At 53.5% G+C, this 26,708-nt stretch overlaps 9 protein-coding genes across 9 annotated transcripts; 4 read left to right on the top strand and 5 right to left on the bottom strand.

The window, feature by feature from the left end:
- Nucleotides 1–569: 569 nt before the first annotated feature.
- On the bottom strand, nucleotides 570–3,377 carry PG997_012028 (uncharacterized protein; the record flags this gene model as incomplete). The annotated part of the gene is made up of 5 exons (XM_066816343.1): nucleotides 570–1,087; nucleotides 1,153–1,685; nucleotides 1,737–1,893; nucleotides 1,948–2,551; nucleotides 2,613–3,377. The coding sequence occupies 5 exons, from the start codon at nucleotides 3,375–3,377 to the stop codon at nucleotides 570–572; spliced, it is 2,577 nt and encodes an 858-aa protein (XP_066662035.1).
- Nucleotides 3,378–3,891: 514 nt separating this feature from the next.
- Nucleotides 3,892–4,334, top strand: PG997_012027 (uncharacterized protein; the record flags this gene model as incomplete). The annotated part of the gene is made up of 3 exons (XM_066816342.1): nucleotides 3,892–3,919; nucleotides 3,981–4,120; nucleotides 4,185–4,334. The coding sequence occupies 3 exons, from the start codon at nucleotides 3,892–3,894 to the stop codon at nucleotides 4,332–4,334; spliced, it is 318 nt and encodes a 105-aa protein (XP_066662034.1).
- A 662-nt stretch (nucleotides 4,335–4,996) lies between these two features.
- On the top strand, nucleotides 4,997–6,984 carry PG997_012026 (uncharacterized protein; the record flags this gene model as incomplete). Its single annotated transcript, XM_066816341.1, has 3 exons — nucleotides 4,997–5,168; nucleotides 5,231–5,621; nucleotides 5,694–6,984. 3 exons carry the CDS (start codon nucleotides 4,997–4,999, stop codon nucleotides 6,982–6,984), a joined length of 1,854 nt encoding a protein of 617 aa, XP_066662033.1.
- Nucleotides 6,985–7,596: 612 nt separating this feature from the next.
- PG997_012025 (uncharacterized protein) lies at nucleotides 7,597–8,899 on the top strand (the record flags this gene model as incomplete). Its single annotated transcript, XM_066816340.1, has 3 exons — nucleotides 7,597–7,668; nucleotides 7,750–7,845; nucleotides 7,964–8,899. 3 exons carry the CDS (start codon nucleotides 7,597–7,599, stop codon nucleotides 8,897–8,899), a joined length of 1,104 nt encoding a protein of 367 aa, XP_066662032.1.
- A 1,914-nt stretch (nucleotides 8,900–10,813) lies between these two features.
- On the bottom strand, nucleotides 10,814–11,644 carry PG997_012024 (uncharacterized protein; the record flags this gene model as incomplete). The annotated part of the gene is made up of 2 exons (XM_066816339.1): nucleotides 10,814–11,071; nucleotides 11,282–11,644. 2 exons carry the CDS (start codon nucleotides 11,642–11,644, stop codon nucleotides 10,814–10,816), a joined length of 621 nt encoding a protein of 206 aa, XP_066662031.1.
- Nucleotides 11,645–12,537: 893 nt separating this feature from the next.
- PG997_012023 (ap-1 complex subunit gamma-1) lies at nucleotides 12,538–15,295 on the bottom strand (the record flags this gene model as incomplete). The annotated part of the gene is made up of 4 exons (XM_066816338.1): nucleotides 12,538–12,624; nucleotides 12,696–14,970; nucleotides 15,078–15,201; nucleotides 15,286–15,295. The coding sequence occupies 4 exons, from the start codon at nucleotides 15,293–15,295 to the stop codon at nucleotides 12,538–12,540; spliced, it is 2,496 nt and encodes an 831-aa protein (XP_066662030.1).
- A 636-nt stretch (nucleotides 15,296–15,931) lies between these two features.
- Nucleotides 15,932–16,993, bottom strand: PG997_012022 (alpha/beta hydrolase; the record flags this gene model as incomplete). The annotated part of the gene is made up of 2 exons (XM_066816337.1): nucleotides 15,932–16,822; nucleotides 16,910–16,993. 2 exons carry the CDS (start codon nucleotides 16,991–16,993, stop codon nucleotides 15,932–15,934), a joined length of 975 nt encoding a protein of 324 aa, XP_066662029.1.
- Nucleotides 16,994–17,767: 774 nt separating this feature from the next.
- PG997_012021 (ABC transporter) lies at nucleotides 17,768–20,182 on the bottom strand (the record flags this gene model as incomplete). The annotated part of the gene is made up of 1 exon (XM_066816336.1): nucleotides 17,768–20,182. One exon carries the CDS (start codon nucleotides 20,180–20,182, stop codon nucleotides 17,768–17,770), a length of 2,415 nt encoding a protein of 804 aa, XP_066662028.1.
- A 2,981-nt stretch (nucleotides 20,183–23,163) lies between these two features.
- PG997_012020 (uncharacterized protein) lies at nucleotides 23,164–25,280 on the top strand (the record flags this gene model as incomplete). Its single annotated transcript, XM_066816335.1, has 2 exons — nucleotides 23,164–23,879; nucleotides 23,960–25,280. The coding sequence occupies 2 exons, from the start codon at nucleotides 23,164–23,166 to the stop codon at nucleotides 25,278–25,280; spliced, it is 2,037 nt and encodes a 678-aa protein (XP_066662027.1).
- Between the last annotated feature and the right edge of the window lie 1,428 nt (nucleotides 25,281–26,708).

Raw genomic sequence — 26,708 nt, 5'->3', positions numbered from 1 at the left:
CCAGATCCCCCATAAGCAGCATAGAAAGCATACCTACCACCACCCCCACCAGCCCGAAGTTTCGCCCATCTGGTGTACCGGTCCTGCCCACGACCCCGATTGGCCGTAGGGTGGCGCAGAAGGCCATCGCGGATGTAAGGAGGAAGTCGTCTTTCTTGAATCGGGGACGGCCTGCAATGTCACATTGGTTGAGAAAGGGGGAGAGAGATCTACTACAATTTAGGAGAACTGCCGCCCCTGTAGTAAAGGAATGTGCGCAATGATTTAGGATATGAGGGAGAGGGGATGTATTTTCTCATATGGGGGACCTTCTTCATACACTTACTACGTAACTGTCTGTTACTCATCATATTCATTTTGTTGATTTCCTAATATGAACTTGATACTCCTTACTAGCAATTCGTAAAACTGCAACGTTAATGACTTTCCTCCTGTCTGATCTATGCGTGCCTGATTAGATTATCCCATCAAAAACGGTGGTGACGCTGATTAAGTATTTGTGTATTTTGTAGTTGTAGAATAGTATGTGTCATTTGCCCATTTGCCCATTCATACATCATCGCCGCCCCTTAATCCCTCTCCTGTGCCTGATTATTGACAGCCGGCGTTGCCCCGATAAGCCAACCCACACCCGACGCCAGGGTCCCCACCGCCGCCTCGCGGAGCTGGTCCCTCTTCCTGACCCTCGCGGCCTCGTCCGCCTCCGAGTGATGCTCGCTGCCGCCCTCCTTGACAGCGGTAGTAGTCTGGCCGCTGCTCTGCTGCAGACTCGAGAGCGCCGAGAAGTTGCGCTGCGCTCGCGTTATGCTGGCCCGGGACAGGTCGAACAGCGACATGGGCGCCTCCTCCTGCTGCCGCGACGACTTGGGCGACGAGTACTTGACCACGCCCGCGGGCACGGTGCTGTTAAAGCCGCCCGGCATCGCTTGGACCGTATTGTCGCCTTGGTTGTCCCACGCGTTCTCCTGTTGCTCTTCGGCCTTGATGGCCGCGTCCAGCTCCTCCTCGCAGCGGCGGAAGACGTTCAGGATCTCCTGCAGCGTCGCGGGGGCGCGATTCGCAAGGCGGTCGACAGACACTCCATGCGCTGCTCCAAGTGGCGGATGTCCAGATTTCCGCTCGAGGTTCCGATATGGGTAGGTCGTACGGTACGAGCGGTGCGGCGGTATTTGCCCGCCTGTAGCGCGGCTTTCCAGGAGTATTCATCAAAAGTAGTGGAACAAGAATCCCCATTCGCCGCTTTCATCTGCACGGGGCCGCCTGTCGAAGCCAATCGATTGACGACATAAGAATACGCAGTCTCAAAGTCGTCCTCAGTAAGGGCTGCGTCAACACACATTGCTGTTATGCGTTTCTCGACCACAAATTGTTGATCTGTGGCAGCAGACTCGGAAGATGTATGGAATTTCGAGGACTTTTCTTGATTGGGCAGACCAGCCTTGACCATGTTCTCGCCGATCTCCAGTAGCGCAAGAAGGCGTGTATAGCTTTTCGGGTTCTGCTCGAGAAGCTTGCCAATAATGGAGATGGGATCCGAATGCACACGTAGCACTACTGGAGTGAATGGCTCGCCTTGTTTTAGGACAAGACGGTATTCGCCAAGCCCGTGTGTCGCCTTCAGCAAGGCCTCGATCTTTCTGGCAGCTGGACCGTCTTCAGGGATGGTTTTGGGAAACGCATGAATGCTACAATGTGTTAGCAGCGAATCTAGCCAGTATCTATGATGAGAGTCTTACATGTCGTCAGCTTTCAAGAGACCACCACGAGTCCTGTTGGGGTTCGAGGCATTGTCGTAAGCCGTCATTGCCGACCCAATAATGGTCTCTGCCAATAATTCAGTTGGCAGAGGTGGTTCAGGAGAGTCTTCGTAAATAGATCTGGCGAGAGCGTAACCTAGTAGCATGTCAGTGGTAATTCGTCTCGGCTACTTGCTCATCAGACACTTACGGCCGCTCGTAAGAATTGCTTTGAGGCACTCCATCTCGAGGAATTCTCGGTTCAGTTGCCCGAACACACCCTGAATGCGAAGATCCGAAACAGAATCTGAGGCTTCTTCAGCGCCCCAGTCTCGTAACCACAGTAGCTCATTCCGAGCTCTCATCCAATATTTATCCTCGGTTTTCGGGGCGTGGTTCCGAAGGTTGCGAAGGAATTTGCTGGCCTCCGCCTTTTGTTCGCGTTCATCTTGCAGAAATGCGAGCTCTCCGGCCCTTCGAACGTTGCAAAGGGCACCCGATTTGGTCAAGATAAAGGCACTCAGTGTTAGTGCATGAAGCAGCTGTGCGGACAACTTCTTGGGAGATGTCAGGACATTTGATTCTTCGAGCAGGTCGTTACGCATATATGTTGCATTTCGGGCGGAGGCGATAAGCTCACTGGTTAGGTCTGGCAGAGGTGACAGCAGGGACGAGGCTACTTGTAGAGTGGGACATGGATCTTCACCCATCAGGTTCATGACCTTGGTGATGATCGAGTTGACCCCTGACAAAGCCTCTACTGAAGCCTCGGTGATCAAGTACGCCGAGGCCAGCGCGGCCCTGGCGTACCTTTGCTCGAGATAACCCCTGCTCATCGTCTCCAAGCCACATCGTACCATAACCCCCCAAGTCGACATCCTCGGGGCCTTCCCATTCTTCAATGGCCTTGACTGCGACTCTCCAAGACCTCGATGCTTGCAGTGTGAGCCATTCAAGCATTTCTTCCCAGCCCGGACACGATATTCTCTGTGATGGAGATCCCGCATCACTGGATTGTCCGGCCAACTCTTGCGATTTCCATCTCTTCTCGTGGTAGATCCATGGCCCTAGCAAGCCGCGCAAATCCCGCCCAACCTGAGGTAGGTCCCCGTCGCGGGCACCGGTCTGGTCGAGCAGTACGCTAATAGCAGCACGGTCATCGAGTTGCTCGAACGCTGCAAGGGTCTGTGGTATGGGCGCATTTGGGTAGTATTCGTAGTTGCGACGCAGGAGAGGTAAGAGCGCCGAGATCATCCAAGCACGAATGCAGGGCGCATGGTCGAGGAAGGGCACAATCAGGTCGGGGAGTTGTGTGAGTAATCCGGCTTCCTCGTCTACCCGGTGGGCGCGGTGGATGAGAAAAAGACTGATGGGGTCTTCGGCGGCATCGTCGGGCGCATTGGGCGACTTGAGGGGGAGGAGTCGCAGTTTCCGGACCTTCTTGGCGGCTTCGGCGTCTGTGAAGTGTTCAACCGAGGACCAGTCGACCTCTGGACATTGGTCTTCTTCAATGTCTTCGGCCACTTCCGACCTTAGGCACTCGATGAGAGACACATATTTGTTGGAGTCGACAGTCTCGGGGAGGCAAGTTAAGAGGATGCGCAGGACCAGCTCGGTCTGGAGTACCTTGTCATGCCGCATTGCCAGCGATGTTAGGCTGTCGATGTCGGATTTAGTAGCGAGATGGACCGCAAGCAGGATGATCTTGGCGGGGAAATCATTGTCGTCATGTTGTATTATTGGTTCTATACATCTTCTGGCGGTACAACATCAGAAATTGGGAAATAATAGTAGTATATCGCCGAACCGCATTGGGATGCTGATCTGGGTATGAATTAAGGCGGCGCAACAGTGAAAGCACCACGTTCGTCACTTCTTGCCAAGCAAGTAAAGTACCTTGGAGCTGGTGCTTGTATGCGCTCAAGCGCTTTGCAGGGATGCGGCGAGTTTAGGTTATGCGGTAATTGTGGCTAGTGCCGATCGATGTCTTGCATCTCGGACTCACCAGCCACGGATTGGCACTCGGGCCTTCGGCTTGCTGGGTGGCTTGGAGCTCCTACCGGTAGACCTCAACGTCAACCCAGAAGCTTGTGAGGCTGAATTGAATCCCCAAGAAACGCTCCACGAAAGTCCTCACGCCCTCCCTCACTGCACAATGGCGTCCGGATACGGTCTTACAGGCGGTAAGTCTACTACACATGCCGCTCAATTGATCTAGTCGCTAATCCAATTGACCTTGTCTAGGCCCCAGCCGATGCTTCCCCTTCTGGCAAGAGGTTCTGGCTTGCTATGTCGTCAACACCAACGCCGACGATAACTCAGGCAAGACCAAGTGCGCCCCCGTGCTGGAGGACTACTACGAGTGCTTGCACCACAAGAAAGAGGTCAGCTAGACGCGAGCCCGATTGATCGCCCCCGAGAACCCCGACTAACGCCGCTATACTACAGGCTGCCAGAGTGAGAGCGCTCCAAGTCGCGTACCGAAAGGCCGAGGCTTCAGCAGCAGGAGGAGAGAGCGCCCCGACGTCAGGCCAAATAAGGAACCTGGGGCTCTTGAACAAGGAAGAGGACACCAAGAAGGTCTTGGAGAAGTCATGAGGGGCGCGACACTGGAGCGGGCGAGCTGCATCTGTACATATCGGGGGTCCCGCAGTGTAAGGAATAGAGGCGTTGATCACAAATGCTCACCAATTGAACTCTACCATATCTAAGTACGGAAAGCAAATATGCTGACGGCAGTGTGTCGGGCATCAATTGGAATGCAGGCCATGATCTGTGGCAACGTTCATTTCGCGCTCAGATGCAATGCTGGTGAAATGCGCCCGATCAATCACACATTCATTCATTGGCCTGGGGGCAGCATTCTGCACGAGAGCCTCCCTGCCTGGCTGATTACATGTTGCTTACTGAACTTACCCGAAATTTGGGGGGAGCTCGGATGGCCCTTCTGGATTCACACTGACTCGTTTCATTTGGAATTAGCTGCTGCATAAAAACCAAAAATAAGAAGCAACAACAGGAACGAGCCCCATTTGATTGTCTTTTTGGAGAAGGCGCAGCCTCGACGAAACATCAGCTAACGAGGCGATTAATAACCCAGTCAGTCACCCAGCCCAAGTCATGACATGGAACGCCGACTGCTCGAGTTAAACTTTGCCCTCATTCGAAAAGTCTCACTCTCGGTCCTGCCCAGCCTCTTCTTGACTTGATTCTCATCTCATGGACGACACACTTCGAGCATCATTCTGACAACCGTCAAGATGCCGATTTTTCGAGGCATTGATGTCTCGATCGTTGCCAGTGCCGAGGCAAAGAAGCTGCCCGAGTACCCCCATCCTGACTCGGCCTCGGTGATACTTACAGATGGAGACGACCCTACGCGCCAGAAAAAGGTCAAGCCCAGAATCTCGGTCTACATTCCCTCGATGCCCGGTGAGTAATCTTCCCTCGACTCGCCCGCGACTAACCATAACTTTGGATTGACACTCAAACAGGGGAGCAGTTTTGGCTCAAGTACTCGGTTCTTCGCGTGCCCTCACAGGCTTCGCACCTGTACTTTAAGATGCTCATGAATGGCCGGCCAATCACGTCTTGGGGCATTTCGATGAAGCCTGACAAGGACGGCAATCCGGAACAACCCCTCAGAGGCACCGTTGTGAGGGCGCTGTACGAGCCTGGCAGGCAGTCCCACGACAAGGATCTCGGGTCCGGGGCACAGGAAGTTGGGATTGAGACCCGATATTTCCACTTCATGGCCGGTCTGGACAAGAGGTCCGCTGCTGAAGACGGGGGCCTGATCGAAGTGCAAATATTCCGCTCAAAGGGGAGAAAGCGACGTGCCCCGAAACTACCCGAATTCCGTGGCCAGGATAGATACGGCATAACGTAAGTACATATGCAGGCACTCAATTTCTAACTGTGATACAATATGAAGATTGATTGTTGACCTCGCTGCAGGTCTCCAAGTGGCGGCCTTGTTGAGAACCCGCAGGACGCCACATTCTACGACTGGCTTCTGGTCGACCCAAAGGATTCCCCCTATGCGACCTTCTGTTTCCATTACCGATCCCTGAAGCACCTTGTTCAGCTGAGTCTCATCCCGCCGTCGGAAAGCCAACGGTCACTGCCGCGAGTCGATTCAGGCGTGTCCATCGCCGAGTCACCCCGAGAGAAATCACCAACCAACTCCCCCAACATGGAAGAGAACGAGTTTCGTAAGTCGGGCTTCACCTTTGGAGTCGAACCATTACACAACTCTGCCTTTGACGGCCCTGCTCATTTTCCCAGCGAAACCCACCAAGGAGACGCCATGTCCGCTCTGAAGAACACGCCACAGATGCTGCCCATCACGGAGTCCACTCCTCCCACGTCACAGCCAAGCATGGATACACAAGACAGTTTGTTCGCGGAAGCAAGCCACCGTCCGTTACCTGAACCACCCAAGGCTGCCTCGAGGCACTCGTCGTACTCATCTCTCAAGTCCAACTGCCCTTCTCTTACCCCTTCACTTGCCCAGTACGTTGACGATGGGGAGTTTGGTGATGATAACATTGCGATCGGAATGGCACGCACTGTGGTTTCATCTGCCCCTTCCATGGTGATGCTTGCTACGAAGGGTACAAAGGGCGGCGAAAGCGGCTCGCTTTCGGATTATGAGCATTCACCGCCGTCGTCACCGGCTTCGGATTCACTGGGGCATCCAGAGCCGGGAGCGTACATGACAACCACGGGGAGTGTTCTTGAACGTCATATAGCTCAATTGACATCGCCCCTTAGCACGCGAGCGGCCATGCAACCTGGGCAACCCCGAGTTCCCATTTCATTTTCGGACGAAGCCATACCCAGGCGTCCCACTCCCACTGGCTATGAATCGTTGGGTTTGGCCGATTCCATGTGGATAAGGCGCATGCCGTCACCAGTCCCCAAGAGATCGGTCGGTAGATTTTGGGGCCCACGTCTACTCGATCGGCGCAACGAGCGGAAACGACACAGCGATACAGACCATCGGTTCTCACGCGAACTCAAGGCATGGACCTTCGACGGGGGGTCCCCGACAGTGTGGGACGGGGCAGGTTCCCTTGATGGAAGCAGTGGTCGACGAGCTGGTATTGTGATACCAAACCACTTATTATTCCACAGTGATAACACCAGCAACACGGAGAACGAGATCTCTCCTCTGACAGAGCAGTTTGATAAACGCAATACCTGGGAGTTGTGCAAAGATCCTCCAGTGGGCAACTGGATCTAATCAAACGTAAGTTAACTTTCTGGGCGTCTGAGAATGACTGCATGAATATAAGCAGAGAGTGTATATGGTATAAGGCGGGGACGCATGTATGATATTAATGATTACGATGTATGAGTAATTCGCTTTGTATGGGTTGAAACGATACAGTTAGAGAGGCGTTTAAGAGTGGCTGGGAAGGAAAAGGCGTACATGCTTGAAGCTGCGATGGATGGCTCAGTTAATGCCAAGTAATTCAGGGAGAATGAATAATTTACAGAAGACACTATTCCTCCATTTGATTGCCATTCGTGATAGGTTGGATTTGGTCTGGCCTTGGTGGTGGTGGTGCTGCTGCTGCTCTCATGTCCCCAGGACGCTTAAGTTTTGTTGCCATATGCTGCTCGATAGTTGGTGCCCCGCTCGAGACTCCGGTTCATCATCACCAGCTCTCAGCAATCCCACCAATTTGACACTTTACACATTCACTATGCGTACCGATGTACTATAATGAAATATTTCAAAACCTGACGTTGTGTGTTGTCTATAAGGATTCGGTCAAGCCGGTAGATGCGCTTGCTATTGAGGACCACTTCGAGATACTTGACTCCCACCTTATCTACCAGAGCTGCTAGGATGGCATCAACCAACACGGCCAATTACAAACTCGGGCATATCGAGCGAACAGCGGCAGAGCCGAGAGATAAGGTCAGCCCTCTACTCTAATAATGATTTCAGCTGTACATGATGATGATTGGGGGTTTCATGTTAACAAACGCCTTTTCACAGTCGCTGTTTACAGTGGTGCTGCGCAGGATCGATCAGGTCAACGACCAGGTTCGGCTCTTCCGTTTGGAGATACCACTCGATGGCCCACAACTGCGAGTAAGTAATATTTCTTCTGGCGCTTTCCTTTTTCTTCTTCTCTCCTATTCTCCGCATAGGAAGAACCTCGTGGAAGGCCGAATGCATATTGCTTTTTTTTCTTCCTTTTCGTTTCTAGTCGCTCACGCTCGTTTTTTGCTTTGTTAGTTCCTCCCCCGGTCAGTGGCTCGATGTCTACTGCCCCGGCGTCCCCAAGGCGGGCGGTTTCACCATAACGTCGGCCCCGTTGAAAGCACGGCCTTCTGCCTCCGGCGCTACTGCACAAACAAAGAATGGAGTACCGGAAGTGAAGGGGGATGGCGGAGAGACGCCAGCGGCAGTGGCAGCGGCAGAGCCGGGCTACTTGGAGTTGGCTGTCCAGAGATCGCCCGCCAACCCACCCGCGGCCTGGCTTTGGCAGGAGGAGAAGGACACGGTGGGTGCAGCGGACACCGCCAAGGAATCCATCATCGGCCGCGAGCTCCAAGTCCGCGTCGGCGGCTCCTTCGTCTGGCCTCCGCCGGGCGTCAATGTCCGCACCCTGCGCCGTGTCGTCTTCGTCGCGGGCGGGGTCGGCATCAATCCTCTCATCGCCATGGTGAGCTCGCTTATTCCGCCGCTGCCGTTTGAGGTCAAGTTTCTTTACTCAGTGAAAGATCCTCTGAACTCGGCCTCGACCTTGGGTTCAGCGGAGTCGGGAGCGTCAGGAGAGGAGAGTAAAGGGAAGAGGGATGCTAGCAAGATATTATTCCTCGACAGACTGGCCCAGACTTTTGGGAGTGGGGAGGACGGGAAGGTCAAAGGGGAGCTGAAGCTTTTCTTGACAGGCGGTGGTGGTCAGGGCGATGAGAAAGGCGCCATCAACGTTGGGGACATGTCGAAGGTTTCGTTTGTGCGAAGACGAATGGACATCAGTGATGTTGAGGAAGCGGTTGGGGGATCGGCGGAGAGGAGGTTCGCGGTGGTATATGTCTGTGGCGTGCCGGATATGACGGACATGTTTGTGGAAAAGCTGAGGAGAAAGGATGGGTTAGGCATGGAGCCGCATCGGGTCTTGTGTGAGAAGTGGTGGTAAAGATAGGGATTGGCAAGAAACAATGCCTTGTTTCTATGGTATACAGCCTTTCGACTTCCGAAGCTTAGAAAGTCGTAGAAGAGACTAACACAAACGTATATAAGTCTATACAAGTCGCGAGGACAAGACGGTGATGACTTGGTGAAATAAAGTCATCAAGTCAAAGAGGGACAAGCTGCTATCCTATTGTGTGAAGCCCCTTTCCCTATAGGCTTGCCCCATTCTAGAAGAGAAGCAGCCAACAACCCGAGTTCTTCGTCCAAAGGAAACAATTAGGACGCATAGCTACAACTACCCCGCAATCCAATCTGACTACCTACTTGATAATGGGAGTCGAAGCTCAAGTTATTCACCATCAGCACCCAAGGGGGACCAAGCTTTGGCGGTTCATACACTTTTCCATCACCTCGGCGCCAGATCTTGTCACCTTCACATACAACTGCAATCATTACTACTCCGGATGCTCTTGAACTTCCAAAGTCTCGTGGAGGGTATACGATAGGTATTTTCCTCACCACTGTTGGCCATTGGGAGTTAACATTGTTCTCGTTCTCGACACGGCGCCCCCTATATACTGGTTGGCAACCCCCTTTCTCACAGTTACTTGTCCTTCTGCGAACTACTGCTCACACGACACGGCCAGTCCTTCATTTGAACACATTCACTCTCATTTCATTTCATTCGGTATCCAAGTCCCATTTCCTCTTCCTCGTCACTAGACCGCAGTGACAAGAACGGTGCGTTGAACACATTCAAGTTTTTAGCGCGATAAAACAATCGAACGTCCTCACAATCACACCGATTGTGACCAATTCAACACTCGGCGATGTCTGGTAACAACCACCCAAGAAATGAATTGTATAGCTTTGCTGGTCACCTATTGAGAATGGATACCCTCAACACCGCCTCCAACGACCCACCACCACCTCGGCGACGCAACAATCCCGTCGAGTTGCTGAGCTTTGATGAGTTGCTCTCACGAAACGACTCCATTTCTGCCACCAAAACCAACGCCGACGACTCCCAAGATCCGCAGAGCAACGAAGACGTTGTTCCTCTGCCAACTTCGCGGGATCACCTGCCACAGAGAAACATCATGGCTGACTGGCGTGGCAACGCCGCAAACCATGGCTCCCCTAAGCAATCGAACTCGCTCTTGCCTGAGAACGCCATGGAGTCAAACCCTCATGGCACTTTCATGACTGGTGGTGATACAGACAACACCAACAGTAACAACAACATCGCTACCGCCGCATCAGGCAACAGACCTGCCGCCGCTGAGAGCGACATACTCGCTTACCTCGACGGCCTGGAAGACGTCAACCCTCTCGGTGATAAGAACATGGGAGGCAGTTTGATTTACGGCAAGCATTATCGCCATGCCGCTTCCGCTCCCGGTGGCACCCACCGCGGCATGGACGGCGGCAATGATGATGATGTGGACATGGAGGGCGAGGAGCCCATTCTCGAGTGCATTACGGTGTCGTCAGACTCGGGATCTCAGGCTCCGGGCCATGACGGCGGTGGTCGTGCCAGAAACGTATCGGCTGGCACCTCGTTGAACAACTCCATCTTGATCTCATCGGACTCCGAAAAGACCATTATCATCTCGTCGGACTCGGGCTCCCAGAAAACAGAAGAATCTCAGCAGCAGAGCCGCCAGGGAAACGACAAGAACCATGGTCAAGCCCATCCATCGTCGGATTACGAGCCGCCCCGCTCAGGCGTACCCTCCGATGATGCCGATACTGTGATTCTTGACAGCAATGACGAGACGGAGAAAGAGGAATCACCCAGTCCCGCTCCCATACAGCAACTGTCTCAGCATTATAGTTCAGATGAAGAGGAACAGGAGGGCAAGTTCTATTACTTCGCGACTGGTCTGCACATGGACAAGAACACCATGAAGGCAGACTACCCCAACTCGAAGTACATGTGTCCCGCCAAGCTCAAGGGTTTCCGGTGGCTGATCTGCGGCCCTCGGCGTAACACCCCCGCCATTTCGGTACCGCCGTCAAAGACTACGGCCAAGAAGACCCCTTCACCAACCAAGATCCCGAGGGCTACGCCACCATTGCGCCCGTCTACAAGGACATGGTATACGACGAGCACAACCAGATCCTGAGCCACAGCAACGACCTCGACCGCGAAGGCTCCTGCGTCTACGGCGCCCTATACGAAGTCAGCGAAGCCACGTTACGATCCCTCACGGCCCGGACCCGTCAGTGGGAGTACCAGCCCGTCACCGTCCCCGTCATCCCGCTGGAGCGAGACTACACGAGCCTAGAGCCCGAGTACGCCGGCTCGATGCCGCTGCTCCTGCGCGACATGTGCAGCGGTCCCGGCCCCGGTCCCCGAACCATCATCCCCGCCTGCACCTACGTCGTCGACGGCACGAAATGGCACCTCCCCTGGCGCGCCCCCGACCCGGCCTGCGGCGGCCACATGGAGATGGGCCGCGTGCGCGACCACGAGCGCGCCGCCATGGTGCCCTACCTGCGCCGCTACAACGCCGACTGGCCGCCCGTGCACACGCCGTACCCGCTCCCGCAATTCGCCCTCGACCGCCGCGACGCCGAGCCGCGGCCCCTGTCCCACGACCTCGAGGCCCGGGTCTGTCGGGGCGCCTACATGGACCAGCTGCGCGACCTGTTCCACAAGATGCTGTTTGACGGCGAGACGCCGCTCTGGTACATCAACGAGGTGCTGCGGCCCTGGGTCGACGGGATGGCGTGGTGGCCGCATCCGCACTCGGAGCGGCAGCCGGCGCGGACGGATGTGGTTCGTTCTGGGGTTCGTTCCGGTCGTAAATGAGGGGGACCGGACTGCCTCGGCAACGATGAAACGGCGTTTCGACATAAAAAACCGCGAACGAAATGATGAAGCATTGCACGCACATAAGGATGATGTCCCGAACGGGAATGATACGGGCATCGATCAATCACAAGGATGTGCTTATGAATGATATGAGAACGAAAGCAGCAAGGTCCAAGAAAGATGTTCCCCCACTTAACGTCGCAAAGCCGGAACAAAGGGGCGATAGATAATGCCGATTGGTTCTTTTGGTTGCTAGACTCTCGTCCTTGGCCTTTCCAACTCCAGGGACAATAGGAGAGAGTCCTGCACAGGATCATGAAAAGGGGGAACGAGACAATCTGTGTTGGATTAGCAAATGGACAATGGGGAATCCGGATAATAAGCATTGAGAGGGATCTTGGATGATCTGGAGAGTATCCCTAATACCACACCTACTGGTCTGAATCTCTATCAAAGAGACGAACAAACTTGGTGTCTTGCCCTCGCATTGTGAGGGCATTGGCAGGGCCGTATTCCTCTCACGCAACAAATAAAGGGGTTCATAATCATTTGAGATGTCTGCATGAACAATACCGTCATCCCAGTGACATGAAAATGAATTGCGTTTCTAGTGACATGACAGAAGACAAGAGTTAAAATAGGTGAAGTCGAATGCATTCCGTAGGTGGAGTGGTATCAAAAGACATGCATACCGAGAATGTCATGCCGCTCTTTGGCATATATCACATCCCGGGACAATTGATAGGCAAATCCGAATCAAAGGCATCTGGTTCAAGACAATTCAAGCACCTTTTATTGACATGTTCGCTCCTGCTAATAATCTACGATGGCTCAGTCCAGTTGACCTGGTCCATGACCTGTCCCGCCGAGGGATGCGTGTAACCTATTCTTAATCGTAACCTCAGAGGCTGCAGGCAATATGTTAGCAAAAAGACTCTCAAACACGAATAATAATAGAATAGTAGTGGTTATAACTTACCCCTTTAGCGCCCACAATCCTCATGAGCTGCATCGCCTCACCCCCAGAAGGAATATCGGCGTTGGATATGTTGAGGAGCTGCAGCTTCTGGGTCTTGGGAACCGCCGCCTGCAAGCCCGCGTTGGAGATCTGCCCACCGCACGAGTTACGGAAGCGGCCAGTAACTTGGATGGCGCCTTCAGCATTGCGCTGCAGGGCCAAAGTCACATTCACACCGTTTGAATCGTAACAAGGATGTCCAGCCGGTGCTTGCTGCTGCGGGGGAGGGGTCCCCATGCCGCCGAGGACGTCCAGATCCGAGCTTGCTGGCACGGCAGGCTGGGTTGGCGCAGGCGAGCCTGATGGGCCCTGTGAGAAGAGGTCCATGATCGAGGAGACATTAGATTGGGGTGCCGGAGACCCAGCGGTCGGTGGCGAGGTGGCGCCACCTAGGATATCTGCTAGAAGATCCGTGTTGCTGGGCCCAGTGGTGGGCGAAGCCAAAGGAGTGCTGGTGGAATCGCCCATGAGATCCAGGAGATCCTGGTCAGTGGTGGGCTTCGCGACCAGCTTCGACCTTCGGTTGGAAGCCTTCTTCGCCTTGGTGCTAGCCTCACCAAGAACCCGAGAGGCTTCCCGGATCTGAGGAGGCGGCATCTTCTCCAGCACACCCCGGCGGATCTCGTCGTAGGCGAAAAGGTTGTTGTACTCGACCGCTCTTTGCTGAACCTCAACATCCAAGCTCGTCGAGTGGAATTGGATAAGTCTTCGTACTCTCTCGACTTGAGCAGCATCGTTCAATCGTGCGCTGAGCTTGACCAGCGCCGTAACGATATACTCCGTCGCCACCTGGGTGGCGTAGCTGCTGTTGAGAATCATGGAGAACAAGTCGATAATTTCGTGTTCTTTGACCTCAGAAACCAACTCCTCCTCTTCATACTGGCCACCCCGCAGCAACAGGTCTCCGAATTCACCAATGCACCATGCTCCAGCTTGAGTCAAGCTTTCCTGTGTGATATCTTTCTTCAGGTTGACGTACAGCTTCTGTACGGCATAGGTCTGCAGCTCGGGGGTAGTTGCCACGAGTCGAATGAACGACGACATAATAGGCTCCTTAACAAAGTTGCCTGCTAGGGTCAGCACGCGCAGCATGGTATCAACATGCCACCGCTTGTTGGGGGCATATCGATCGGCGGCAAGGCCAATTTGGGTGGTCATGGTCGGCTTGAACTCGTTGTCGGCAACCTCGAGGAAAGCCAGAAGCTCCCGGATGAGAATTCGAACATTGCTTTCGTTGACAAGGGTAAAGCTGAGTTCGAGTGCTCTTCTCCGGATGCTGATATCGGGGTCCCTCAAGCAGTCGAGGATCGTGCTGCGATGTCGCTGTACAGCGTTGGGCTCAATGGCAACGACCTTAATCAGGGTATTAAGAGCAACATAGCGAATATTATTGTCGCGGTTGGAGAGGAACTTTCCGAGGATGTTGACGCCCAGCACACGCAGGCCCGAGTCGGCATCGATGTCCAAGATCGTCCGCACAGCTTCGTACAAAATCGAGTTTCCGACGTTCTTGGTAGAGTCCGTGTTCGTAGCGACCTGGGCCAGGATATCGTTGATTTGCTCAGTTCCTTCGGGGTCGCCGCGGACAAGCACCTTCAGGAGCCGTAGAATCTTGACCTGTAAGAACGGATCCGTGATACCAGTGACATCGTGTTCAGGGGCATAACCGGAGGTCGCAAGCCCTTTCAACGTCCTCACCAGGTTTGGCACGAATTGCTTGTACTTGTCCACGATGCCCTCTTCACCGCCCTCTTCCTCGTCAGCCTCGCAGAAGCTGGTGACCAGGGTAAGGCCACACAGCAAGACACCGTGGTTGCGGTCGGACAGAAGGGCGGCGGCCTTGTCGATGAAGTGCTCCTGCAGGTCGGGGACCTTGTGGCATATTCTCATGGCGCACAGGGCCGCTTTCCGTCGGATGTAGGGGTTGGCTGTTGACACGAGCTTTTCGATATCGGCGAACAGGTCTCGGGACATTTCGATCGAGGCGATGTTGCCCAGAGTCGCAAGAGCAAGACCGACGACATACTGGTTGGAGTGGCCCAGGTCATTTTGTAGCGAGTTCGTGACCAAGGTCAAGACCTCCTGGTTCTCATCGAGTAGCAGACTGGTTGCCAGGTGTCCTAAGCGCTTGTCGGCGAAGCGCTGCGAGGCAAGGAGCTTGATGCATTCTATCTGACCAAAATGGGTTCGTTCGCCGAGGGTGAAGAGGTAGAGCAGCTTGGCTACGTTGTTGCGCCTGTGTGCTTCGGTTAATACAATTGGTCCCTCCCAGCCAGCCGCAACACGGCAGATCACGATGCGGTAGGGGCAATGGCGTGGATGTGGGATGTAGAGGGTGCGTACCGGATGTTGTGATCACCGCTCTCTTCTCGGAAACTGGCACGGATGGAGGCGCTCTCTTTTTGAATAACGGCACGCTCGTCGGCGATGGTCTTGGCGGCTCGCACGTTGCGGATGAATTGCTTGACTATGGCGGAGATAAAGTGTCAGTCAGTGTTGCGACTCTGGGCCGGGTGCAGGCAGCTACATCATGAGGCCAGATTCAACGTACGGGAACTCATCGTGACCAAAGCATAAGGGCCCTTCAAGGGCCGACTTCTTCAAATAGCCTCAATGAAGCAGATGAAGAGGTCAAGAGTGCCAGCACGACGGGTGCCTGGGAAGAGAAGCCTGTTGTTTCAACTTAAGGGGGCTCTACTAGAGAGAGCGTGTACTTTGAATTCAAGCTTCGATTCGCTGGCCTAATGTTCCCCTTTGGCGGAATGTACAGTTGATTGACTTGACTTGACGGATTGAATGATGGCTCCAGCGCAGCCAGCCCGGATCCAGGGTCCCATATTAACCTCCAAAGCTGCAGCCTGGTTGGCCAAGATGTCCTACGTAAGTGTACTAGTAGCAAGTCGCAGGTCGTAGCTAAGAGCCCCGCGCCCCACTGCCCGAAGCTTATCCCCTTATCCCTCACTCATCTCTCAGGCATGTAGCTACAGGCGGGAACGAAGATAAGCCATCTAGCAGGTGGTTCTGAGAAGACTCGTCATCATCTTGGGAATGGTACCGAAGGACGTGTACGGTAGTAAGCAGATAGAAAACACTTCGATCATGGTATTGGGCGCCTGCAAGCAACTCTAAAGATAATCCGAACAAACAACAAACGCGAGATGCATCCCGTGAATAAACAAGTTCCGTCTCGCGTCCAATTACAGCTTGGACTCCGGAGCGCCAGCAGCAGCAGGGGCTGCCTCTACCTCCTTCTTGACGCCCTCCCCAGCTCCCTCCTTAGAAGGACATCTAGCTAGTATCCAGTCCGCGACGTCCTTGTAGAACGTCTCCTTGCCGGGGTCCGCGTGCAGCTGGTGGTAGAAGCCCTCGTAGTTCTTGAACGTCGCGTCCGCGACCGCCGGCTTCTGGCGGTCGAACCAGGCCTTGGCCTTGTCGAAGCTGCAGACCAGGTCGCCGTCGCCGTGCATGTGCAGCAGGCCCCGCACCCGGGGGCTGAGCCGCGTCTTGCCCGACGAGAGCGCCTCGGTGCGGTCCAGCATGCTCGCGAGCCCCTCGAGCGTGCCCGTGTCGTGCATGAGCGCGTCCGCGCGGATGCTCTGCTGGACCTCGGGGTCGCGCACCACGTGCTCGGGCGGGATGGGCCGCGTCAGGTGCATGTGGGGGAGGAACCGGCCCGCGAGCCGTCCGCTGAAGACCAGCAGCCAGCTCGGCTCCTCGACGGGCGTGAAGCCGATGAAGGGCGACTCGAGCAGCCACCCGGCCACCTGGCCGATCAGGTCGTCGTACGCGCGGTCGCTGGCCAGCGTCGCGACCTCGCCGCCGCCCATCGAGTGGCCGAGCACGAAGACGGGCGCCTCGGACGGCAGCTGCGCGCGGATAAAGGCCGCGATGTCGGCCAGCACCGTCGACGTGGGGCCCGTCAGTCCTCGCTGCGCCGGCTTCTTCACCGAGCGACCCCAGCCTCGCTGGTCGAAGCCGTACACGGCAATGCCGGCGCGCGCCAGCGACGGGAAGAAGTCATAATACCGGCCCATATGGTCGCTGAAGCCGTGCACCATGATCAGCTTGGCCTTAATCGGCCCATCTGGCTGCCAGGGGGAGATGAAAACATGTTAGCTGATGTCGATCTTCGATACATGGTGTTTTTGGGTAGGTTATTAGGGTTTAAGACGTACCAGCCATGTCTTGGTATACAAATCAGCCTCTCCGATCTTCCCGATGTCCGCCACCTTGAACGTGCCCTCTATTTCCTGCACCATCATTGAGCTCGGGAAGAATATCGGGGTTGGAGATTGTATATGAAAGAAACGCTGAATTGATTCGCAGTAAGTTTGTAGAAGGGAGGATTGATCAAAGTTGCTGACTTCCAAGGTAAGTTGTTATGTAAGTAAACAAGAATTGCTTATGATGTCTGAGGTTTAGTTTCTGTGGAACCGGTCAGGCAGGCAGGCTCTCGGGGCTCGTAAGGGATCAACAAATAGAACCACTGTGAATGCCCGTGGGTTCGGTGGTCTATTGAGGATGACAGAAAATTGAAGCTGAATGAGGTAAGGCTTCCGAGTAAGGAGGCTTTACCGCACCTCCCATGGTCACACCACCTGCGCCTCATTGCTAAGGCGCATCGTGAGTCCATAGCCGGAACAGGCCTAGAAAAGGAGGCAATCTGCCCAGCAAGTCCCCTACTATTTGCACGAGTCATAACCATGGGTTCCCCAACTATCATCTCAGGTCACGTCCCCAGGGTCAAATACAGCAACCCATGATTGTGTAATTGGCTGTTTGCATATTGAAATTTCGCTTATTATTACTTGGGATCACCCAGAACTCTTGATTGAAACGCTACACCGAGTGGAGATCCAGGGACACTTCTTGCGTGCGTAGTATACATATAGCAGAGGTCTCGAGATCGATGCTGCTCTTATCTATGCCTGATTCAGGACCCTTTTGAAGAAAAGCCGGCCCAAGGCGTACATTTGTCCCCCTGTCGGGGATAGCTCGCTTCTTACTTGTGTGCAAGAAAATGCATGCAGCCGCTAGTTACGAGCCGTAGGCTCCTCCTTAGCCTCCTCGATGGGAACCTCTTCGCCCTCTTCGACCTCGTCCTCCTCAAGCTCCTCCTGAATCACTTCGTCCTCGAAAAGCTCTCCGGGTGGCCTCCGGGGGCGTGACTCGGGCGCTTCGCTACCTCCGCTCATCTGCCACTCCATGAGCTTGCTGAAGGCACTCGACTTGTTGGCACTGAGCTCTGGGTAGGACCCGATCTCTGCGACTGTGCCCTCGTTTGAGAGCACAATGATCTTGTCCGATCTCTTGATGGTGGACAGTCGGTGTGCGATAGATATGGTGGTGTTACGTCCCTTCAGTAGTTGTGCGAGCGCCGCGTTGACCAGAGTCTCAGACTCGGCATCAAGTGCCGACGTAGCCTCGTCGAGAATCAAAATATCAGGATCCTTGAGCAATGCCCGGGCGATAGCGATTCGCTGCTTTTGACCTCCAGACAGCTGCGCACCTCTTGCACCAACCTGAGTGTCCAACCCGTGGGGAAAGTCGCTAATGAACTGACAGTTGGCCTTTTGCGCGGCCGAGATGATCTCGTACCGGGAAGCGTTCGGCCTACCGTAGGCAATGTTCTCCGCGACCGTGCCAGAGAACAGGACAGGCTCTTGAGACACCATGCCAATACGGCGGCGAAGAGACCGCACGTTCATTTTGGTAATATCGACTCCGTTGATCTTCAGGGTTCCCGTTGTAGGATTGTAGAAACGGAGAAGTAAGCCGGCAACGGTACTCTTTCCACCACCCGAAGGCCCAACAATACAAACGTTGTCACCAGCATTGATAGTGAAATCGAGATTGTTGAAAATGTTAACGGCCGGTCGAGTAGGATACGCAAAAGAGACGTTGGAGAACGTGATAGGACCTTGGGCTGACACGACCTTGACACCCTTGGTCGGTGCAATAGTCGCTTCCCTGTCCTGTAGCTCGAACAGCCGGCTGGCGGCACCTACGCCCTTCATCAACTCCGAAAAGAAGCCAGATACGCCAAATAGACTGGAGCCTGTGAACGCGGTGTACATCATGAAAGATGTCAAGTCACCAAGACTCAGGAGCCCTTCCCGAACATAGCCTCCGCCGAACCACAGGAGGGCAAGGATAGTCATGTTACCCATCCAACCGGTTGATGCGAAGAACGAGGCACTATATCTCGATTCTTTCAGACCGAGGTTGAATATTCTCCTGATCTGCCCATTGTACCGATGAACCTCTTGGATTTCACCAGTGAAGGCTTGGCTCGTCTTAACATTACCGAGTCGTTCCTCGGCAATCTTGGTCAACGTTCCGAGATTCTTTTGGATGTCTCGGCTGACCCTCCGGATCGCTCGGGCGTAGAAGAAAGCGGCGGCAGCAACAAACGGACCAGTGATGAATATGACGGTCGTCAAACCAGGGCTGATCCAAGCCATAGCCGTCAAGCCGGCAACACCACTGACTAGAGACCTAAGACCATCTGACACGTTTTGTGTGATACTTTTGCCCACAATGATCGTATCGGAACTCAGCCGGGAAATCAGATCGCCGACCCTGTTGGCATCGAAGAATTCTGCATCTTGCACATACGTCTTCTTGTACAGCTGCGAACGTAGTCGGGACACCACGCGCTCGCCGGCGATGCGGAGTAGGATGATACGACCGAAGTTGGCCATTGCGCCAATGGTGAGGACAAGGCCAAATGCGGCAAAGAATTGATACAATGTCAGACCAAAGAGCCTTGTTTCCTCGAACGAATCCTTGGTGGCTTGATCCATGATCTTGCCGACAGAGAGGGGAATGGACATGGTGACGGATGACGAGATGAGAAGCAAGATGACGGCAAACCCAAGGAATTTGAGCTCAGGTCGTGCAATCTTCAAGAGTCGCCAGATCTCGCTCGCACCCCCGAATCCTCCGCCTTTGGATTCCTTATGCTCCTTGGAGAGGCGGGCCCTCAAGTTGACCTGAGCAGCCCGGGACGCCTTCTCGCTTCTCGCAAACCCTTCGTGCTCGGGTATGCTTTCATTTTCCTTCCCTTGTGCGGTAACCGGCTCGGCCGCTGCTTTGACCGTACCGGCGTTGTCTTTTCGAGAGGCATCGCTAGAAGAGAACCGGCGCAACAGCGCTATTGGAGAACCGAATGTCGTCGTATACCTTTGCGTATGGCCATGGGAGATGTATTCGCGGGGTGCCAGCGCCCTGCCGAGAGGGGTGCGCAACTGCGATAGCGCATGTTTGGGAGGCGGTAGGGAGGCTTGGGAGGACGAGGAGACTCCTCTCTGACCGGTGTATCGGAAGACGTTGGCGGCGATGTTGGAGGACGGCAAGGGAAGCTGACAGGGCGCGCCGCACTGTTGAGCTAAGTTTGCGCTGCGCTGCGGGAGCAGAGCAACGCGTCGCACCACTCCCGAAACCATGTTGGAGGATTTATCGGAGGGGTGGAGAAATCGTCATGGGTATAGTCGATCTTGTTGTACTGTGCGGTCGCATTTTCTACAGTGACATTGGCGCAAGCTGCTCTCACGGACAGCAAAGGAAGCCGTTGTGGTTTTCAGATCCGGGATAATGTCACAAAAGATCTCGCAGGAAAGACTTCCCGTCGTCATCCATCAGATTGGCTCAAAATACGCTAGTGCAAACCGCCCTTGGCATTTCTTAGCCCCGAGCTGGCTTCGCAGGTAACACAGCTTAGGACCGAGAGTCGAGGCTGCCCCCACCTGCCACTGCTCATGATCATTGAAGCCAACCTCCTGCGCAAGAGAGAATAGATACCTCTGGGCTTGAAATGGGAAGCTATCAATCATCATTGGTAGGCTGGGCTCGGCTGAGCTCGCTTACCTCATAGTCTCTTCATTTGACTCGCTTTGCTCGCATACTTGATGACCTCGACACCCGCGTTCGGCCCCGGCGACAACCAGCTGACTATAGCCGCGTCCAACGCAAATGGACTCATGGGAGGTGTGAGATTGTCATGACAGCGATTCTTCCATCATGGTCTGGGTCGAATAAACTTGCATGATGAAGTCGGTAAAATACCTTAAGTAGCTTGCCCAAGCCCTAGGGCCCAAACTACCATCATCGGGGTATGTTGCCGTACTTAAACCATCGACGGGCGATCCAAGGTACTCTAGACAACATGGTCGCTATGATAAACGTCACCGAGGGGCAGTCAAACCCCGTCTGTCCAAAAGACTGCAAACACTGTCGCCATGGTAGCGCAGACTGCTTCGAGGTGCATGCATTGTTGTGGAAGGTCAGAGCCGCCGGTCGGATCAGACGTTGGCCTTCTGCAGGCCCTAAGAATTTGAACTAAGATTGCGATTCTACTTGAAAATAGAAGAGACTATCGCTATTGAACTCGTTTAAAATATCCAAGTTTGCGAAATATCATTACAGGCCTCAAGACAACTTGTGTCATCAGCTGATGGCCCATGGTGCTGATCGTATTGTGCTCGTTCCAGCGGTTCTTGGACCCCTTTTCGAATGTTGATGAGGACCCCGCCTGAAACATATAACACCAAAACATCTCGTCTGGATGGTAAGGCATATCGATCTATCTGCCGTACAAAGGAAATGAAGTTTCTATCTGAGCAGCATGCCTAGCGGGTCGATAGCGTTTTTGTGGACCGATAATTCCCTTCTAGAAAAACCTGATCAACGAGCAATGCAGCTGAAAACGGAGCCAACCCGACCAGCTGGACACCGAAAGTATGTACATGACATCAATGCGACTTGGGCACGGCTGTGTTCCCGTCGAATCGTCGATATCGAGATACGGCGTCAAAAACGAGGGGTGTTGCAGTGGGCAATCTAGACTTTGAGACTTTCTGGTTGTTCGCATTGAGTTTACCTCTGCTCGGCCTTTCAAGCTGTCAAGTTGAATCCTAATACCGCATTATCTACATGTACTTAGTACTTAGAGAAGGTTATTTATTAGATGCCTCTTACGGTTCGCGGGACCCTCGGGCGTGCCGCCACCCGTATTTGACACTTGCGAGGATTCCTCTCACTCTCTCGCTCTCTCTCTTAGCTGGTGTCTGCCAGGGCGGGTTTGCAAGCTTAAGCTGCCTAGTGGATGCGGGCAGTGCATTGAACGTCGTGGGATGACACAGCTGCCAACCTCATTGCGTACGAAGCCGCCTGTGCATCCCAATTTCTCCAACATCAAATCCATCAAAGGATTCGAAATCTGACATCCTACTGCAATCTGGAGGAGTTGTCTTGCAAGCGATCATCGCTGAGTGTGGAGATGGTGTATGCAGTCCAGTTGTTTTTGGTTGCAATGTTGGAGTCTGTCCCAAAGGATCAGGTAGGTTCCAATTCTGGGTACAAACCGCTGCATTGGTCTCCATGGGGAATCACAAATCGGACGGGTCCACCGATTGAACAGATAGCGCAATTGGGTTCATGCAGCGTTGAATCTCGTACCTTCAAGATTGTAGAATGTAGACGATGGTGAACGGAGATGGACCGCCAAGGACTGCGAATGGATGCGAGAGGCGCGAGGAACATGAACGGCAAGTCCACGACGATGGGGTCCTCCGTATGTACATGGCCAGATGTGTGCGTCTCACCTTCACCGAAAGCTCGTATAACAAGGCCGATAGTAGTACAGGACGAGTACGAAATGAGAAAAAGGGTGGCTGTGTCCTGTCATCAGCTTCTAGCATCGTCAGGCCCGGCCCCATCTGTTAGAGCTTTCAGTGGTTCGCTTAATTAATCCCTGGTCAACCACATTCCTTCCGAGACCCGAGTGGTGCTCCAGAGGGACAGGCCAGGTGCCAGGCTGACCACTGCAGGGCGTGCAGAGACTCCAGAGCCTACCAGCGAGCCCCGGTACCATTTCTGGCCTACCACCGGACGCCCACCACCTCGTAACCAGGATCTGCAGCCAGTTGGCCAAGCGTCCCAAACACGCGCGCCTTATTATGACGCTCCCCCTCTTCGTCCGAAGCATGATTTCCATCTCTCCCTGGCCTGTTGTTTCCTTGAATGGCTGGCGTTCTCCGACACAAATCAAGACATCATCATCGCCGTTCCTCCATCCCCGACACTCGTTCACCTTACTACATACAACAACAATAACAACAACCCGATCCGAGTCAGGTGGTTGCATTCATAACACCATTTGGGCTTTTGGTGATTCTGCGTCTTGGTCTCGGCCGTATTTCTTTCACTTTTTTAATCCTAATTGCCCTGCCTGTCTACTTACCTATCCTGTTCGGACATGTGCGGACCCGCTCCATTTGCCGGTCTCGCCATCTAAGCTGAAATATTTCGCCATTCACACATACGTCGATCAATCGAGGCCGACGACTTTACATCACGAATTAATCATTGAAGGAGGAAAATTTATTTAGGCTTGCAGGTGGCCCTTCGCTACCTTTTTCCCACCAGGATGGTGTCCTTCGGTTCAACGCTCGTTCTCCTTTCCGGCCTGGTCGGGCTTACCACCGCCCAAGCCAACCCTCAGTCCACCAAATTGCCGTCTCGCGTTTTGGAGTCTACGTCGCTCGTCACTTGCCAGGAGAACTCCGGGTTCCAAGCGTCCAAGTTCCACGTCATTTTCAACCCCGAGTCCGGCAAAATCAATGTCGACCTGATCGCTACGTCGTCCATCGAAGGAAATGCCGTCTTCGATGTTCAGGTTTCTGCTTACGGATACCCTATCCAAACGCTCATCGTCAACCCTTGCGATGTTGGCTTCAGAGGTCTCTGCCCCATGGTGTCGGGTAGATTTGGAGACAACCCTTTCAGTGTAGACGTCCCCAAGGATGCCCTCGGCAAGATTCCCGGAATCGCATACACCTTCCCTGACTTGGACGCGAAGGTCAGAATCTTGGTCAACATGACTAGTGGTGATCGCAACGGCCAAACGGTTGCCTGCCTCGATGCACGCATTTCCAACGGCAAAACTGTCGATTTGATCGGCGTCAAATGGGCATCTGCCGTCGTCGCCTTTCTCGCGCTCATCTCGTCTGCTGTGATTTCCGGCTTAGGTTATACCAATGCGGCGTCTCACGTCGCTGCCAACGCCGTGTCGCTTTTCGGATATTTCCAGGCTCAAGCCATGGCCGGCCTTTGCGGCATGCCGCTTCCACCTATCGTACAGGCGTAAGTTTATCAGTAATCTGCCTTGCGAGAATAGCGATTACTCGTTTGTGTAATTGAATACAGGCTGACAGTGCTTATAGGTGGACTCAGGATTTCCAATGGAGCATGGGTCTTGTTAAACTTACTTTCATGCAGGATATCTTCACATGGTATCAACGATCCACCGGCGGAGAGGCGTCGCGATTACTGGACACACTTCGTTCAGTTTCAGTGGCAGTCCAAAAGAAGCGGTCTTTGGTCGAGGAACCTGCTGCCAAGGTCATGACCCGTGCCGCTGCTATGATGCCTCGCGCCGCGCAAAACGCTGCTCGCAGTCTAACCAAGCGCGCCAATGTTGCTACCGCCTCGGGCAGCTACGTTGTCTATGGTATCCAGCGAGCTGGATTCCAGGCCAAGATCGAGTCGACCAACATCTTTATGACCGCCTTGATCATGTTCTGCGTCATCATGGCCTTCACCATTATTGCTGTTGTGGCCTGGAAGGGTCTCTGCGAAGTTCTCTTCAAGAAGAGCAACAAGTTCAACGACTTCCGGAACGGCTGGAAAGTTGTGTTGAAGGGTATTCTTTTCCGCATTACCCTGCTGGGATATCCTTTGATTGCGGTCTTTTGCCTTTGGGAGCTGACCCAAAACGATTCCCCCGCTGAGATGGTTCTTGCTGTGGCATTCTTCCTGCTTATTACTGCCAGTCTCGTATGGGCCACTTGGACCGTCATGCGGATCGCAAGGCGCTCAGTGGCACTCTTCAAGAACCCGGCCTATACTCTTTTCTCGGACCTCACAACTCTCAACAAATGGGGTTTCCTATACATCCAATATCGTGCATCGGCCTACTATTTCACTTTCCCAGCCATGGTATACACCTTCGTGAAGGCTTGCTTTATCGCCTTTGGCCAGAAAAGCGGCGTGGCCCAGGCAGTTGGTCTGCTTTTGATTGAGGCCGGGGCTCTCATCGCCAACTCCGTTCTGCGACCCTGGATGGACAAGACAACGAACTCCTTCAACATTGCCATATCGTTCTTCAACTTTTTGAACGCCGTCTTCCTGCTTATTTTCACATCTGTCTTCGACCAGCCACCTCTGATGACCGGTATAATTGGCATCCTCTTCTGGATCTTTAATGCGGCTTTCACTCTTGTACTTCTTCTAATGATCATCATTACGACCGGACTCCTTCTGTTCAAGAACAACCCAGACGCTCGATACCAATTCATGGCTGACGATCGCACCTCATTCATGAAGTCTGGCACCAACTTGAATACATACAATGAACTTGATGCCCTGGCTGCTTCTGCCCGCGCGGGCGGCGGCGAGAAGCCAGCACCAGGCTCCGGATTGGACTTGGACGATGAATCGTACGAGGCTACGCAATCCGACAGACTCCCGTCCCGGCGCAAATAGCCCGAGCGATGGCGGACGCCCGTCTACAGATGCGAGGGCGCACCAACAACACGGTCTTCTACATCATGAAGAACGCGGTGTAAGCCCTGACCCCGGCGCACACAATGCCAATCCAGCTGGCCCAGGAGTTCCAAAAACCTCCTCGTGAGTATAACCCAGTGCGGAACACTGATAGGGATGTCCTATTAACTTTGACAATGCAGCCCTTGGCAACGTGGAGCTGGCTATGAGCATTAGACCCAAATCAATGTAAAAAAAGGAACAAATCGACAACAACAAGAAAAAAAAAGACTATCAGAAAATGCTCGCACATGTCCATATCCGTTCAACTTGGCCCGTATCTTGTGTCAGCAGACACCAGCTTCTTGCCTAGTGGCTGGCATGTCATGTCCATCATGGTTCACGTTTTCATCGTACGGATAATGGGTACTTGGAATGTCTCGAATAATGGGTAAAGCTGGAACGCTGTAAACCCGGTTAGGCGAATGGAAGCAAACATACTGTTTCACACCTCACGTTCAGCCACGGCCTGCAGTGCATGGCTGTCTAGGCATATCGGTAGTCATGGTTTTAGGATATGAAAGTCATCATCAAGCTTCCTTGTAGCGGAATGAGCATGTTGGCAGACAGACAGGCAGCAAATCATCATCATCATCATTCATGGACGGCGTTACCCGTGATCAGGCATAAGGGACATTATTATAGATTCAGGAGGAGGGAGTTTTCACATTTTTATCGTTCATAAGCAAATAATACGATGGTTGTTGACCGTTGTTGGTATGTTTATACCTACATGTACATATCCAAACATATTTTAGTGCTAAAAAGAACGAGCAAGAGCTTTGTTGGCTGGAGAAGAAAAAAAAACAGGCAAGCCAAGCATCAAGTGTTGAGAGCAATCATTCCTCGGCATTGTTCTACTTCGTGATACAGGGACCTCTCGGTCAAGGAGGGCAGGCAGAGCCTATTGACGTGATAGTGCGACAGTTTATTTCTGATTACATCACACAAGATACCCACGCCCCATGCCAGCCAGTAGCGGCCTCATTGCAGCAAGGAGACTATTCATGCATCTACACAATGCCGTGGGCCACTTGCTTTACAGAGCCAGGAAATTCACCAGTCGATAGCGGCCTCTCCTACTCATGTTCCGAGCCTGACCTGACCCATGTCTCTGTCAGGCTCAAGCCTGTATTGATATCAAGAGACGCATAGGGTGTTTGACAGTTTCATGAATGACTGGGAACGCGGCTGAGGGGTAGTACATGTGATGAAGCACAAGCAAGCCGGTACTATTACTTAGGTTACGATAACTTAAATACAGAACAACGCTGCTGCAAGGCAAATGGATAAAAAGCTCATATTCGGTTGTTCAGCCCCTTTTCGCCTGCTGATGTCACGATTATAACACTGCTATTCTTCTTCTGT

Source organism: Apiospora hydei (assembly GCF_038363865.1).
Source record: "Apiospora hydei strain CBS 114990 chromosome Unknown utg000009l_segment0_segment0, whole genome shotgun sequence".
Lineage (NCBI taxonomy): Eukaryota > Fungi > Ascomycota > Sordariomycetes > Amphisphaeriales > Apiosporaceae > Apiospora > Apiospora hydei.
Note: the sequence above shows the minus strand (reverse complement) of the source record. Positions and strands in the feature narration are given on the sequence as shown.